General features: G+C 35.4%; 1 protein-coding gene across 2 annotated transcripts in view; it reads left to right on the top strand.

The window, feature by feature from the left end:
- LOC101888630 (bumetanide-sensitive sodium-(potassium)-chloride cotransporter) overlaps window positions 1–16,147 on the top strand; it is a 189,206-nt gene that overhangs the window by 118,362 nt on the left and 54,697 nt on the right. For both annotated transcript variants that reach the window (XM_020034704.2, XM_059119650.1), the window contains exons 5-6: window positions 4,895–5,062; window positions 5,150–5,264. In XM_020034704.2, the coding sequence (XP_019890263.2) occupies window positions 4,895–5,062; window positions 5,150–5,264 (283 nt within the window). The remainder of the gene's footprint in view (window positions 1–4,894; window positions 5,063–5,149; window positions 5,265–16,147) is intronic.

The raw sequence follows: 16,147 nt of genomic DNA on the forward strand, positions 1-16,147 counted from the left end.
GAATTGGATATTGAGGGCTCTGTTGGTATCTGGGATTGAGGTATGGAGGTGGTTGTGAAAATATGTACGAAAATTACTAAATTGTACTTAATTTGATATTGTGTGAAGGAATGAAGCTAAAATTTGATATAGAAGTCACTATTGGGGTCTGTGGTGCAGGTATCGAGGTGATTTATTAGATTTTTAACAAAATAATTGGTATGAATGTTTGTATATATGTATGTCAATATGTCTATAATGTTATTTATTCCGCCCTACTGGATTAAAATTAATTATACCCTACACCACAAGGTGGTCAGGGTATGATGTCTTTGTGCATTTGTTTGTAACAGGCAAAAGGAAACGAGATAGACCCATAGTTCCTTTTGATGATCTGCATATAATCACTTTCTGAGTTGATTTATGCATGTCAGTCCGTCCGTCCGTCCGTCTGTCCATGTAATCTTGTGAACAAAATGCAGGTCGCATTTATTATCCGATTGAGATGAAATTTTGCACAAATCATTTGTTTGGTCCAAGGACGAACCCTATTGAAATTGATAAAAATTTAGATATAGCTCCCATATATATCTTCGTCCGATTTGCCTTTTATTGTGCACCAAACGTGTAATATCAGCCCGAATATTATGGAATTTTGCACATACAACCAAATTAGGCCTGAAAATAAGTATGCCAAATTTGATCGAAATCGGTTCAGATATAGCTATAGCTCCCATATATATTGTTCATCCGATTTGTTATTTCTCTCCCCCGCAGCCGTAATATGCACTCTGTAACAACAATATTTGGGGAATATATCAAATGCAGCTCAGAAACATCTCCCATATATAACTTCGTCCGATTTAACTTAATTTAATTTAATGGGATGGAATTTGGCACATACGACCGAATTTAGTCTTGAAGCTAGTATGTCAAATTTGGTGAAGATGGGTTCAGATATAGCTATAGCTGCCATATATGCTGTTCATCCGATTTGTTATATTTGTTACCCACAGCCGTAAGATGCACTCCGTAACAACGATATTCAGGGAAATATATCAAATATAGCTCAGAAATGTCTTTGCCAAATTTTATCCGGATCGGTTCAGATTTGGATATAGCTCCCATATATATCTGATTTCAAATTCATTTTGCACCAAATGGGCAATACAAGTCCGAATTTAAAAGATACAAATGCTTCGGCATATTTAGTCGTTTGAACTTTAAATTATAATTATAATCATAGCGTGTATGATTGAATTCTCCCAGAAAAAGTTTTAATTGTTATGCGGAGCTCTACTAAATTAGCAAAGTGGTGTAGGGTATCATAAAATCGGCCCCGTCCAATTTTAGGTCTTTCTTTAGTGGTTTTTATTTCCTCTCATTTTCCATTTACAAAATTCCGTAATTGGTAACAAGTTTAGATTATTGCCCTCCCTTGCAACTACAACTTCCCCATTTTATTATTTATAGCATTTTCTCATAAATCCCACGGCCATTATCCAAGCGGAAAAGAAATGTAACAAAAAGTAACAAATCTTGCAGAAAATCTCTTTTCGGTGGCATTAACAAAATTTTTAATGGCTCTGTAATAAATTTAACTATTCAAACCACCTCCTCCCAACTTTTGTTAAGCCGTCTGTGTTTTTACGTCAGAGGAGGACACCCTTTCCTTTCAAGTGATTTGTAATTAAGGCGACGAACTTTTTCTTTTTTGTTTATGTTAAAAAAGTTTTTTGGGAAAAAAAATTAAACCAAAATGTTTCAAAATTGTTTGTAACGCATTTGCACCTGTTCACCATTACATCAACGGATTAGAAACGTTTTGTAATTTTTTTTATGGCTTTGTTTTGATTAATGTCTTTTTAGCCCTGGGATGACGAAGGAAAACGGATTAATTTGTTTTACGAGTTCAAGTTTTATGACAACGATGACAATTACTTTTTAATAATTGAATCAATCTAGAAATGTCAAAAAAGGAGAAGAAAAGAATGTCAAAAAAGGAGAAGAGAAAAAATTATTTTCAGAAGTTTAAGAATCTGATCTCAAAGAATTATTTTTATTAGAAGACAACTGTAGATTGATGTTCGCTTTGATTTCCAATTCAGTCTCTATGAAATCCGACAAAAAGTCTGGATCAGAGGTCAAATCAAAATTGCTGCCCATCATCATTAGGCCTATAAAAATGCCATTATCATTTTGGAGGTTTTCCTCATCCTATTTGCAATTAAGGCCATAAAAATTTTCATTTTTTGTTGCCAACTGTTGTTGTTGTTGTTGTTGGTCGGAAAGCCATTATCCTCGGAACAAGCCATAAATAAAGACATCTTGTAATTAAAAATGGTGTAATTTTGGAAACAAGGCCATTTTAATTATAGCCATGTTAATGAATGTTACGGTTTTCAGTAGTGGGGTGGAACTTTTTTTATTTGCATGCCGGTAGTAAATTTTGGAAGCTATGAGGAATGGCGGGTTATGAGTTTAAGTTCTATGAACGGTTGTGATAATCGTGCTGATTTGGAAAGGCTTAAAAATTAAAGCAATTTTTTGCGAGAGTAGTTATATATTTTCCGCTTGTACACAGGCCATAAAGGCTTGAAACGTCGATATTTAATTTATTTTTTCAAAGACCAAATGAAACCCGAACATGGATCTGCAGGATTATTTTTACAAGTTCCAAACGTGGATTTATAAGAATATTTGTTCAAGGAGCAAATACCTTTCCAAATATTTTTTTCAAATATTTTTGTATTTTTCAAGGACCAATCATGATTTTTAAGAATAAGGACTAAACATAAAATCTGAGTATATTTTGTTAAAGGACCAATAGAATCACAAATGTGGATTTAAAGGATTTTTTTTCAGGAGCCAACACAATCACAATCATGTTTTTTTTTTAAATATTGTTCCAACCAAGGAGTACATGGATTTTTAAGAATTATTTTTCCAAGGACCAACTGAGGCATAAACGTGAATTTTTAAGGACTATTTTGTGCAAGGATCATTTAAGCCACAAATGTGATTTTTTTGGAAATGGTTTTTCTAATTTCATTCAAGCTAAAAAAGTGAATATTAAAGGAATATTTTTTCAAGAAACATTCATGTCCCAAACCTGGATTTATAGGGAAGGATCAAAACTTGGATTTTTAAGAATATTTTTTCAAGGATTATCCGAGCTACAAACTTGGGTTAAAAGGAATAAATTTTCAATATTATCAGAGCCACAAACATGGTTTTAAAAGGAATATATTTTAAAGGATTATCCGGGCCACAAACGTGGATTTTTAAGGAATATTTTTTAAGGATCATTCAAACCCCAAACACATTTTAAAAAATCCAACGTTGATGTTTAAGAAGGTTTATTCGAGGACTAAACGTGGGTTTTTATGAATATTTGTTTCATGTATGAGTCAGGTCAGAAACGTGGATTTTTAAGGAGGATTTTTTCAAGGATCATTCAACCAACAAACGTGGATTTTATGGCATCATTTTTCCTTGAATCATTCAAGGCACAAACGTGGTTTTTAGGGAATATTTTTCAAGAACCAAGAACCATTTAATACATTTCGTAAAGCTATAGTACACCCATTCAAAACAATTTCCATACCTCGATTCCAGATACCAACAGAGACCTCAATATCAAATTTGAGGATGCCAGCGCAATCCTTTCCCCAAAACAAAGTGTAGTACAATTTAGTACTTTTCGTACAAATACAGGATGAGATAAAAAAACTGCAACAAAGTCAAATGCCATAATTTTTACATTTTTTTAAGTTTTATTGAATGAAAGCAAAAATGTCGGAAATAGCATCAAATTTTAGAATTAGTTTAGATTTGTTCGAATTGGTCACCTTTGGCACGAATTACGGCCAATGAAACCGGCGTCACACTGCCCGAATATTGTTCTGCGGTATTTTTGCCCCTTCCCGGTGAAGCGCTTGCTTGAGGTGATCGACACTTTGGTATTTTTTAGTGACAACATTCCTTTCCGAAATACTCCAGACACAATAGTATCCGGAGATTTTGGTGGCCATTGTGCACTGGAAATGAAGCGAGGATGCCACGGCCGATTAATACGAGGGGAGAGCGACCATCGTCTTTTATGGCGGCCCACATCATCACCATGGCCGGCGCTTGAGTTCTGGAGGCCAACCGAAGGTGAAAATTTTCAACTGACCATTTTGGCAAGTAAACACGATAATTTTGGTTGTTTACAAACTGCTGGACAACGAATGTTTTCTCATCGGTGAAAACAAAATTCGGCAGAAGCGAAGCAACTCTTTAGCTCTTTTGAGTCTATTTTCTTTCTGTTGCGGGGTAAGTTCTTGCACTTTTTGGAAATTCAATGGATTTACCCCGTGCTAATTTTTCAATATTTGCCGAATGGAATATTGCGATATGTTAAGCGCACGAGCCATTTTCGGCGAATATTGACTGAGGGTATACATCTGTCGGCAAATAATTTTTAACTTGTTGATAGGAATTTTGATTTCTACAATTTCGATTTGAATAAGAATATACATTTCCTCTTGAAATACAAACTACTTTACCCCTCCCGATTTTTCCGACATTCCCCACATCCTCGGTATTCTTCAATAAGCTCCCCACCCTACACCCACTACAATATGGGAAGTCAAAACAAATATTGAATTTATAGCGTTATTCCAATACAATCTTCTCTTTCTTTAAAATAAACAAAGTGTGGCTTTTTTTCGGTGATAACATCTGTCATTTATTTATTTGTGATTTCTTTCTTTGTGTTGAAATTTTAATATTTAATCCGTACATATGTATGTGTGTGTGTTATTTATTCCTTTTGAACTTGTATTTCTATTCTGTTTGACATTTTTTAATTTTGAATTCTAATTGCGGCATGTTTTGTTTTCTTTTCACCCTCCTCCCTCTCCTCCACCAGGCAATCTATCAAGAGTAGTTTTCGTGACAAAGACAAACCGTCGCGTTTCAAGGACCTACAGACGACACGCTTCCAAGTCGAACCACAAAACGAGGACTCAGATGATTCCAATGAAGATCGTGAACTGTTGGATAATGAATATGACACAAAATATGGCAAAAGTTTTCGGTAAGCATAAACACAGAACAGAACAGAAGATGGAAATCTTTGGAAAATTAAAATTTCCCATTTTTCGTTTCTTTTTCTTTGCCATAGACATTTCACACGCGAAGCTTTGCCACGTCTGGATAATTATCGCAACATAATGTCAATACAGGCGGCATATCGACCCACTCTCGATGAACTGCATAATGCCACCCTAACGGGAAAGGTAAGTACCAAAGCAGCCACACAAAAGAAAAACAAAACACCAATACCATGACAAAAAGTATTGCCCGACATTACAAATTAATAGAATGGCTTCCTTGAACTGACGAGTGCAGGAAATTGGAAGTTTTTTGTATTTGTGTTATTTTTTTCTTCCTCTATTTCTGCGTTAATGAAAAAGTTCGTCGCTGAGAACAAACGAGACGTCATGTCAAAATGCCAATAAATAATGCTAAGTATAAAATCATGTTGCGTGTTCGGAAACAACAGCAAAAGACAATCGTCATCTGTGCAACACTTGATAATGATTTAAGTCCCAGCTTGGACATCATGAAGTCAGTTATTGTTGATTTTGTTGGAGTTTTTTCTTCCTTGTAAAAAGTTTTTTCCTTCTTTTTTGGCAAGTAATTTCGGATGGACTTACGGCTTTTTTTCGAAATGACCTTCGAAATCAAATAATGAAAGTTAATTTGGTTAATTACTTTTGACAAAGAAGATTATTTGTCGGAGATTTGGAAACAAATTATCTAAAATAGGGAGAAAAAACTTACGAAAATAGACTTATGTCAGAAGTATATATATTTGTGAATGAAGCGGGTTGGTGCAGCAAATTGTGTAACAATATTTGCGGCTCAGTTAGTTTTTGATACCATATTCTTAGTTCTTGATCGTATATTCCAAAACAAGTAATCAGGGGTTATAGCCGTGCCGGGTCGACCATGTGATACCCTACAACACTATAATGTGCTGGAAGCTCCCTTATGTCAAAATCCTCTTTTGGGAAGATTCCGTTTTGAAAGATGTCATAGAGCGCTGCTCAAATGTTACCCTTAGCTTTTGACCGGGGACATTTGCCCAACATTTACGTACTCCGTCGTATTGTTAGGTATTCAAAACAATTTCACCCAAAAGTTATGGTCCATTTTACAGCCAAATATAATCCAATGGTATTCCAAAATGCTAGATTTCTTCCCTGTCCTTAACTCTCTTCTCATGCAAAATTCTGGGTCAATTGTGACCTATAGAGCGACTGCAAAATCAAGATTTTTTTTGGTCTATTTGAACCCTTAAATGTATATCTTCAAAAACAAAAGGCTTTAATTCTGACCCTATCCCCATGCAATAATTTGCGATTTCTTAGATTTTATCCTTCTCTGGAAAGAGACTATTCCGAATTGAAACGAATTGTAAACATTAGCCCTTTTTGCATATATACAGGATGAGATGCAATAACTGCAACCAACTTCAGACTGCTGGCATATCTAAGCCACTCGTGCGACAGCTGTTAAAATTATTCCAGTGACAGCTCGTTATATTGTTTACAAGCGATAGTGTGATTTCTTTATATTTGGCTGGAAAACCACAAGTGGCTAGCGTTAGAGCACTCCAGTATTTAAATGTGAATAAATCTTTTGTGTCTCGTACCATCGCTCCTTACCGATTACATGATACTGGTAGCGTAGCCCGACGTCAAGGAAGTGGACAGAAGAAAACAGCAACATCAGCAGAAATGGTTCGAAAAGTAAAGAAGCGACTTGATCGAAACTCGCGCAGTCGCAGTGGCCGACACAATGGCTCGTGAGCTGAACCTATCGCAATATTCCATTCGGCAAATATTGAAAAATAGGCTCGGGTTAAAGCCAGTGAGATTCCAGAAAGTGCAAGAACTTACACCGCAACAGAAAGAAAAAAGACTCAAAAGATCTAAAGAGTTGCTTCGCTTGGCCGAAAGTGGTGAATAGCCAAATTTGGTTTTCTCCGTTTCCGATGAGAAAACTTTCGTTGTCCAGCAGTTTGTAAACAAACAAAATGATCGTGTTTACTTGCCTGATAGGTCAGCTGAAAATGTGCATCTTCGGTTGGCCACCAGAACTCAAGCGCCGGCCATGGTGATGATGTGGGCCGCCAAAACAGCCGATGGTCGCTCTCTGCTCGTACTAATCGATCGTGGCATCAGAATAAATACCGAATATTATCGCGAAAATATTAAAGCCTTGGGCACGCAAACATTTTGGCCGCAGGCCTGGGACATTCCAGCAGGAGTCAGCACGCGCCACCCAGGAATGCTTACAAACTGAGGTTCCTCGCTTCATCTCCAGCGCACAATGGCCACCAAAATCTCCGAATACGAATCCGTTGCACTATTGTGTCTGGAGTATTTTGGAAAATGAGGTTGGCAGTAAAAAAAACCAAAGTATCGATCACCTGAAGCAAGCGCTTCGTCGGTAATGGGCCAAAATACCGCAGAGCAACATTCGGGCAGCGTGTGACGGTTTCATTGGCCATAAATCGTGCCAAAAGTGACCAATCTAAACTTATTTTAAAATTTGATGCTATTTCCGATTTTTTTGCTTTCATTCAATAACATTTTAAAAAAAGTAAAAATTATGACGTTTGACTTTGTTGCAGTTTTTATACCCTCCACCTTGGAAAGGATGGTTTATTAACTTTGTCATTCCGTTTGTAACATCTTAAATATTCGTCGTAGACTCCATAAATTATATATATTCATAATCAGCATAAATCTCTAAGTCGATTTAACGATGCCCTTCCCTGTTCGTGTGGCAAAGCATTGTATGTCCACGTTTTGGTGTAGTCCCCAAATAAAGGTACCTCCCGATATTCTGTATTTTGATTATTTTTTCCACATTTTTTCACGGATTTGTCTAAAAATTGGTATTTGTTGGTCATAATGGGTTCCAGCTCCGCTGGCGAAACATTGTATGGGTCCACGATTTGGTATAGTCCCCATATAACGGCACCTCCCGATATTCGGTATTTTGATAGTTTTTACCACATTTTTTCACTGAGTTTGGCTCAGCCGAACTTAATGTTTTTTTTTTTTTTTTTGTTTCTTTTTATCTAAATGTTCGATTTTCTTGTAATTGTGTCCATACCAATATTTTTATCTGTATTAGATGAAGTATTGAAATGGAATACTTCTGTGGAATTTTTTTAAAAATGATCACATATCTCCATTCCTTTGGTACCTAGAAGAATTTGAACAATCATAACAGAAGTCAAAATATATTTAAATAATCCAACATTATTGAAATATATTGAAATAATCGGCTAAATCGACTGATACTTTTTAACTTGTTTTAAAAATATTTGTAGCTGGTTTAGATAGTCGTTGACAAAAATTTCAAAAAAAAACCTTATTTTAGGCTTAGATACTCCTTGAAAGATTATTGAAATAATGAGGTTGAATTATTGAATATTTGAAAATGGCCGTAACACCTTAAATATTGACATTTCGGTGTTTTTAGTTATTATTTGTGGTCAATTTTTTGAGGTTGAATTATTGAATATTTTAAAATGGCCGTAACTCCTTAAATTTTGACTTTTTAACGTTTCGGCGTTTTTAGCTATTATTTGTGACCACTTTTTTGAGGTTGAATTATTGAATATGTTAAAATGGCCATAACTCCTTAAATATTGACTTTTCGGCGTAAAATATTTTATCAACATTCTTAAAAATCCACATTAATTTTACACCCTCCACCTTAGTATGGGGGGTATCCTAATATTCTATGTCGATTTAGGGATGTTAGTTCGTCTGTCTGTCTGTGTGACTCGGAAAATCCAAGATAAAATCATCAACCCACGTATATTTTCAGGTAGTCCTTGAAAGATCTCCTTAAAAATGTGCATGGATGGATCAAGTGGTCCTTGAGAAATATTATTCTAAGGTCCAAGTTTTTAAATTTAAATATTTTTTAAAAAACTTTCTTAAAAATCACTTCGTTGACCCAAGTAGTCCATGGAAAAATATTCCTCTAAAAACATAGTGCTATGCTTGATATTGTCATTCCATTAACTCAGCTCACTAAGCTTTGGCCTGGTAAATATATCCAGCGGAAATTACTTAACTGCGATATTCCAAAAATCCCGTTTCCTATTATTTCCTCGCTGGTTGAGGAATTTCGGCAACGAAAACTGATTCAGAGGAGGAGATGTTGCAAAATGCATCAGTGTACCACCATTAGGTATTCCACCAATTTGTCTATCTGCAATGCTTGTGCTTTGCTTTGTGCCCAAGGTATATTTTCCAAGAATAACCTTTCCAGCAAACTGCAGTAACTCTTCAGCAGACTATCAAATTAGGTAATTACCATTGTTGGGCGTTTGCAAAGTGATGATAGCTTCTTGCTTGGCAAATTCTGTTTGGCAACCTTTTATGAGAAATTCTTGGAAATTAACAATGTCATGAACAACAGCAACAGTTTCCACCACCTAATTTAATGGAGATTTTTTTGGGGAATATTTCATTTCCTTGCGACTTGTTAGTGTTGGTTAACAAAGCTACTGTTCAGAGCAGCATCAAACGGGGTATGGAGGTGATGTTGAAATTGTCTGCTGTGATTATGGGTTTTATTTACTCTACTCGCCATTACTGAAGAGGAAATTTCTTCGGCCAACAGTTTTAAATGAAAGTAAATACTTTAATATATTTTTGTAGTTAACAGCCAGGGAATGATATCAAAAATTTTGATTGAGGTGCCTCAAGTTGTATGCAAAAAAAAAAAAAAAAAAAATACGTTGATGGCTCTGATGCTTGAAAGATATTCGTAAGGGTATACATTTTTGGCTCTTAAGAGGTTAACCTTCCACATTCTCTAAAAGAACGAACTTTGATTTATGTGGCCCATCAAAAAATCGTCGAAATATTGAAAAATATTTAAAAAAATCTTTGTCAATTCTTTACAAATTAAACCAAGTAAAAAAGCAGTAAGTTCGGCCGGGCCGAACTTTGAATACTCTCCACCATTTGGAACAAATTTGAAAATTTTCGAAAAAGAAAAATTCTGTTAACATTTTAAAAATACCGTGCACCTACATAGGCATTGTTTGTCACAAGCCATTACCATATTCAAATTACGAACTTCAAATACGACATCTCAAAAAATTTCGGCGAATATTGTACCTAAAATCGTCAAAATACCGAATATAAGGAGGTACTGATATATGGGGCCTACACGATGATCTGGAACTGCAATTTTCTGTCACAGATTGTAGTTCCCCTTAAGAACTCTAAATACGTAATTTGAAACTACTACGAAGAATAATGACGCTAAAATCATCAAAATACCGGATATTGGGAGGTACCGTTATATGGGGGCTATACGATACATAGACAATTTTCTCCCTTAGGCTGTAGTATCCATTTCGAACTTCAAACACCAAATTTGAAACAATTCTGGTGAATAATGTCGCAAAAATCATCAAAATACCGAATAGAGGGAGGTTTTATGGGGGCTATACGAAGACGTGGACTTGCACAGACAATTTTGTCTCAGGCTGTAGTATCCATTTCGAACTTCAAATGCCGAATTCACCGAACAATTCCGGTGAATAATGTCGCTAAAATCAGCAAAATACCGAATATCGGGAGGTACCGTTGTATGGGGGCTATATGAAAACGTGGACCTACATGGCCCATTTACGAACTTAACCTGCCTACTGGAAAAATAAACATGCGTGCAAAATTTTAGCCTTCTATCTCAATTCGTTCGAAAGATAGCGTGATTACAACAGACAGACGGACAGACAGACAGACAGACACACAGACAGACAGACGGGCATGGCTAAATCGTCTTAGAATTTTACGCTGATCAAGAATAATATACTTTTTTAGGTCTAAGATCATTATTTCGATGAGTTACAAACGGAATGACAAAATGAATATACCCTCCATAGTGTGGTGGAGGGTATAAAAATATATTTTTTAATATCCGCTGTGTGAATTTGGTCCGCCTCTTTTGGTTTTTTAAAAAAAAGTTGTTTCTTATAAAGTTATTGAGTGAATATCCGACAAAAAATCCACCCTAATGTATAGAAAAAAAAAAACAAAATGTCTGGAAAAAAAATTATTAAAGAAAGACTCTTAACAACAGTTGGAGAAAAATTGATAACGATAACTCCCAAAGAAGCCATACAATTTGGTCCACACCTGGTACATCGTAATATTATTCTTCAAACTTAGAAGGACAATATTGATCAACACCTTATAGAACTTCCCTCAAAATAGACAAAACTTATCACAGAAAACAATTTACCTCATGGAACAAGAAAGGGCAATTCTATTTTGTGCAAACTTTGCAAATCCTAATTTTTATATCTGTGCTGAATCAGCTGCGAAAATGGACAATATCGGTCCACACCTTCTAGTACCTCCCCCACAAAGGGTCAAATTAAAAAAAAAAAAAAATCTCATAAAATGCATAATCGGCATCCGATTCTCTTAACATATCGCACATCCTAATATTTTTATTAATAAAAGATCTGGGATAAAGATGCGATACATCGGTCTACTCCTTCTGGAACCTCCCATATAATGGGATTTAAATATTAAAAAAATATCTGGTTTGAAGATGGAATTTATCGGTCCATGCCTTCTAATACCTTTCCTTTTTATCCCCTCATCCAATACCAAATTTAGTTACTATTACACGCATTTGACCAGATACCAACAGTGGCCTCAATATCAAATTTCGGGATTCCAACCATATCTCTTCACCCAAAAACAAAATTTAGCAACATTACTACCTTTCGAACAATTATAGCACACATTTTCAAAACCATATCTCAACCACATATCAAATTTCAGGACTTCACCCAATACCAAATTTAGTACTTTTCATACAAATAGTACTCATTTCCAAACCAGCTCCATTCCAGATAGAAACGTAGACCTCAATATCATCAGGATTCCAGCGCTAGCCCTTTCACCAGAAACAAAATATAGTAACATTTAGGACTTTTCGAACAATTGTATTACACACTTCCAAAACCACCTCTATAGGGTGAGATAAAAAACTGCGACAAACTCAAACGCCATAATTTTGACATTTTTGTTTTTAATTTTTATTAAATGAAAGCAAAAAATGTCGAAAATAGCATCCAATTTTGGAATGACTACATTTTGTAGTCATTCTTGGGTTGCGTGTGCTTAGTGCGATGGTGCTGAGTCCTGTTGGAATGTCCAAGGTCTGCGACCAAAATGTTTGCGTGCCAAAGGCTTTAATACATCCTCCAGAATATTTTTGCGATAATATTCGGCATTTATTCCGATGTCACGGTCGATTAATACGAGCGGAAAATAGAAATTGGTTGCAGTTTTTTCATCTCACCCGGTATGTGGTACCATCTAGACATTTAGTACCATTTTAGTCCTTGAAAAAAAAAAATTTAGGAAATTCAAATCCTTCCACATCCTGGAAAAATAATTGTGAAAACTCCACGTGGTTGGCCCTTTAAAAAATATTTATAAAAAAATCCACGTAATTTGTCCTTGGAAAATAATTTCACGGTGTTGGTCCTATATTTTATCCTGAATATTATAAAAAATTCAGGCTTTTAGTCCTTGAAAAATAATTTCACAAAAAGCAACATTGTTCTTGAAAGTGTTTCCTTAAAAATTCTTGCCAAAATTATTTCCACGAAATTCTTGTTCCTGGCCCTGCTTGTTTATCCTTGAAAACATGAAATGAATGCAAAACTCTTCCTAGTATCCAAGCATTTCATAGCAAGAGTCCTCTGCAAATATATTCAAATGAAGTATTGTATTCGAATAAAAGAATACAAGGAACATTTTCCCAGGAAGTAGAACAAGTGCTATGTGGTGCTGTTTGTTGATTCATTTGGTTGGACGTGTGTTCTTTTTTCCGCAATAACAAAGAGTTTCTCATTTCCCAAAAAAAAAAAAAAAAAAAAAAAAATGGTTCCCTTGTTATTGTGAGTCCTAAAGGATGCGAGGTCTTCAGTCTTCAGTTGTGTCTTTTGCAAATGACTTCCTTTTTTCTCTCAGAGTAAAATTTCTTCAATTATCTCAAAGGGACTTTTAAAGAATTATTCCAGAGAAAATGTCCTTGGAGCCTTTGCCTACTTAGTTCTGTTCAGATTAAGGTATCGGGTATCACATTAATGCCATTTGTGAGGAGATGGCATCTAAACGGAATGGCGATGAGGCGCATGCATCTCTAATGTATTGTCATGGAAATATTTCTAGACAGACTCGTTTGGGCTCTTGTCATTTTGGCTCTGGGTTATTTGAAGGGTTGCCATTTGAGGGAGTGACTGTCTGGCTTAACGATTCATCTACGCCTAGGCGAAATGACTGAAGCTAGAATCTTAAAATTTTGGTTGAAGGTCACTCTTGGTACGAAGGTGTCAGATAAAGCTGGGTTTTTCGAATCCGTACTAGAATGGTACGAAAAGTACTAAAAGGTACTAAATGTGGTAACCTTTGTATTTGACGCATCAGTAGAGCTAGAACTCTTAAATTTGGATTGAGGGTCACTAGAGGACTAGATATACTATAGGATTTTTGGAAATTCGCACTATAAGTGTACTAAAAGTACTATAATGTAAAATAAAAAGTGGAAAATGTATATTTGGTACCATTTCGTATTATGTGAACTGTAAGAGCTAAGAGTTGGAATGGGAATCAAGGCTGTGAAGTAAGGTCGATGAAAGGAGGTGTTTTTGGAAGGCGGTACTCATGTATACGAAAAGTACCAAATGGTACTAAATTTGGTGCAATTCGAATTTGGAGCAACGGATGGAGTTGGAATCCTGAAATCTAAAATTAACATTATTGGCGGAGTGTAGGATTTATATACGGATTTAGTTTTCAAAATTTTTACTTATATATACGAAAAGTACTAAATGGTACTAAATTTGGTACAATTTAGATTTGGTTGAACCAATAGAGCTGGAATGCTGAAATTTGGAAATAAGATTACTATTGTATTGTAGGATTGGGGTATGTAAGAATATTTGGAAAATCTGTACGAAAAGTACTAAACGGTACTTAATTTGGTACAATTCGAATTTGGAGGAACCGATGGAGCTGGAGTCCTCAAATTCCCATTACTGCCGAATAGTAGGATTAGTATTGTGATATGGATGTAGTTTTCGAAATTTCTACTTATGTGCATGTATAGCACTAAACGGTACTAAATTTGGTACAATTTGGATTTGGGTGGACCAATAGAGCTATTATCCTGAAATTTGGGAATAAGATTACTATTGCATTGTAGGATTGAGGTATGTACGTTGTTTTGGAAATTTGTAGGATTTATGTGTACTAAATAGTACTATTTAAGTTTCGGTACAATATAAGTTTTGTGAGAACCGATAGAGTTGGACTCCTGAAATTTTTGAAATAAGTTTACTATTTAGTTGTAGTATTGGGATATGTAGGAATATTTGGAAAATATATACGAAAGGTACTAAACGGTACCTTATTTGGTACAATTCGAAATTGGATGGAACGGGTGGAGCTGGAATCCTAAAATAAGCATTACTGGCAGATAGTTGGATTGGAATATAGGTGTAGTTTTTGAAATTTATTCTCAAGTGCGCGAAAAGTACTAAATTGTACTAAATTTGGTACAATTTGGATTTGGGTGAACCAATTGGGTATTAGTGTCGCTGTTCATATGTAGCCTGGTCATATGGAGGTTGTCTCGCAACTGTGTACTATAATTGTACGAAAAGTACTAAATTGCACTATATTTGGTATTGGGTGAAGAGGTAGAAATACAACTGTGGAATTTGATATTCAGATTACCGATGGTATCTGTGTTTGATATTTGGCGATGGTTTGGAAATTAGTCCTATATTTGTACGAAAAGTACTAAGTGGTACTAAATTGGGCATTGGGTAAAGGGATAGAGCTGAAATCCCTAAATTTGATGTTAAGGTCTCTGTTGGTATCAGGAATTGATATATGGGGGTTGTTTTGAAATGTGTACTATTCTTGTTCAAAAAGTACTAAGTGGTACTAAATTGGGCATTGGTTGAAGGGATAGAACCGAAATCCCGAAATTTGATATTAAAGGTCTTGTTGGTATTTGAAATTGAGATATAGAGGTGGTTTTGATAATACGTACAATTATTGTACGAAAAGTACTAAATAGTACTACTTACTCACCCAATACGAAGGATGAAGGAATAGAGCTGGAATCCCGAAATTTAATGTAGATGTCATCATTGGTGTCTGTGGTTGAGATACGGAGGTGGTTCTGAAATGTGTACTGTTCTTGTTCAAAAAGTACTAAGTGGTACTAAATTGGTTATTGAGTGAAGGGATAGAGCTGGAATCCCGAAATTTGATATTGAGGTCTCTGTTGATATCAGAAATTGAGATATGGAGGTGGTTTTGGAAATGTGTACTATTCTTGTTTTAAAAGTACTAAGTGTTACCAAAATGGGTATTGGGTGAAGACATAAAGCAGGAATTCCGAAATTTGATATTGAAGTCTCTGTAGGTATCTGTTGTTGAGAGATGGAGCTGGTTGTGCAAATGCGTACTATAATTGTATGAAAAGTACTAAATAATACTACATTTGGTATTAGGAGAAGGAACGGAGCTGATTTGATGTAGACGTCACTATTTGTGTCTGTGGTTACGATATGGAGGTGGTTTTGGAAATGTGTACTATTCTTGTTCAAAAAGTACTAAGTGGTACTAAATTGGGTATTGGGTGAAGGGATAGAGCTGGAATCCCGAAATTTGATGTTGAGGTCTCTGTTGGTATTTGAGATTGAGATATGGAGGTGGTTTTGGAAATTTGTACTATTCTTGTTCAAAAAGTACTAAGTGGTAATAAATTGGGTATTTGGTGAAGAGATGGAGCTGGAATCCCGAAATTTGATATTGAGGTCTCTGTTGGCATTTGAGATTGAAATTTGGAGGTGGTTTTGCAAATGCGTACTAAAATTGTTCAAAAGTACTAAGTGGTACTAAATTTGTTATTGGGTGAAGAGATAGAGAAATTGAGATGAAATCCTGAAATTTTATATTAAGGTTGACGCTGAAATATGAGGTTGAGATATGTAGATTTTTTTGAAATTTTTGAACGCATAAAAAATTTCAAG

The sequence above is a fragment of the Musca domestica genome, unplaced genomic scaffold (genome assembly GCF_030504385.1).
Source record: "Musca domestica strain aabys unplaced genomic scaffold, Musca_domestica.polishedcontigs.V.1.1 15, whole genome shotgun sequence".
Classification (NCBI taxonomy): Eukaryota; Metazoa; Arthropoda; class Insecta; order Diptera; family Muscidae; genus Musca; species Musca domestica.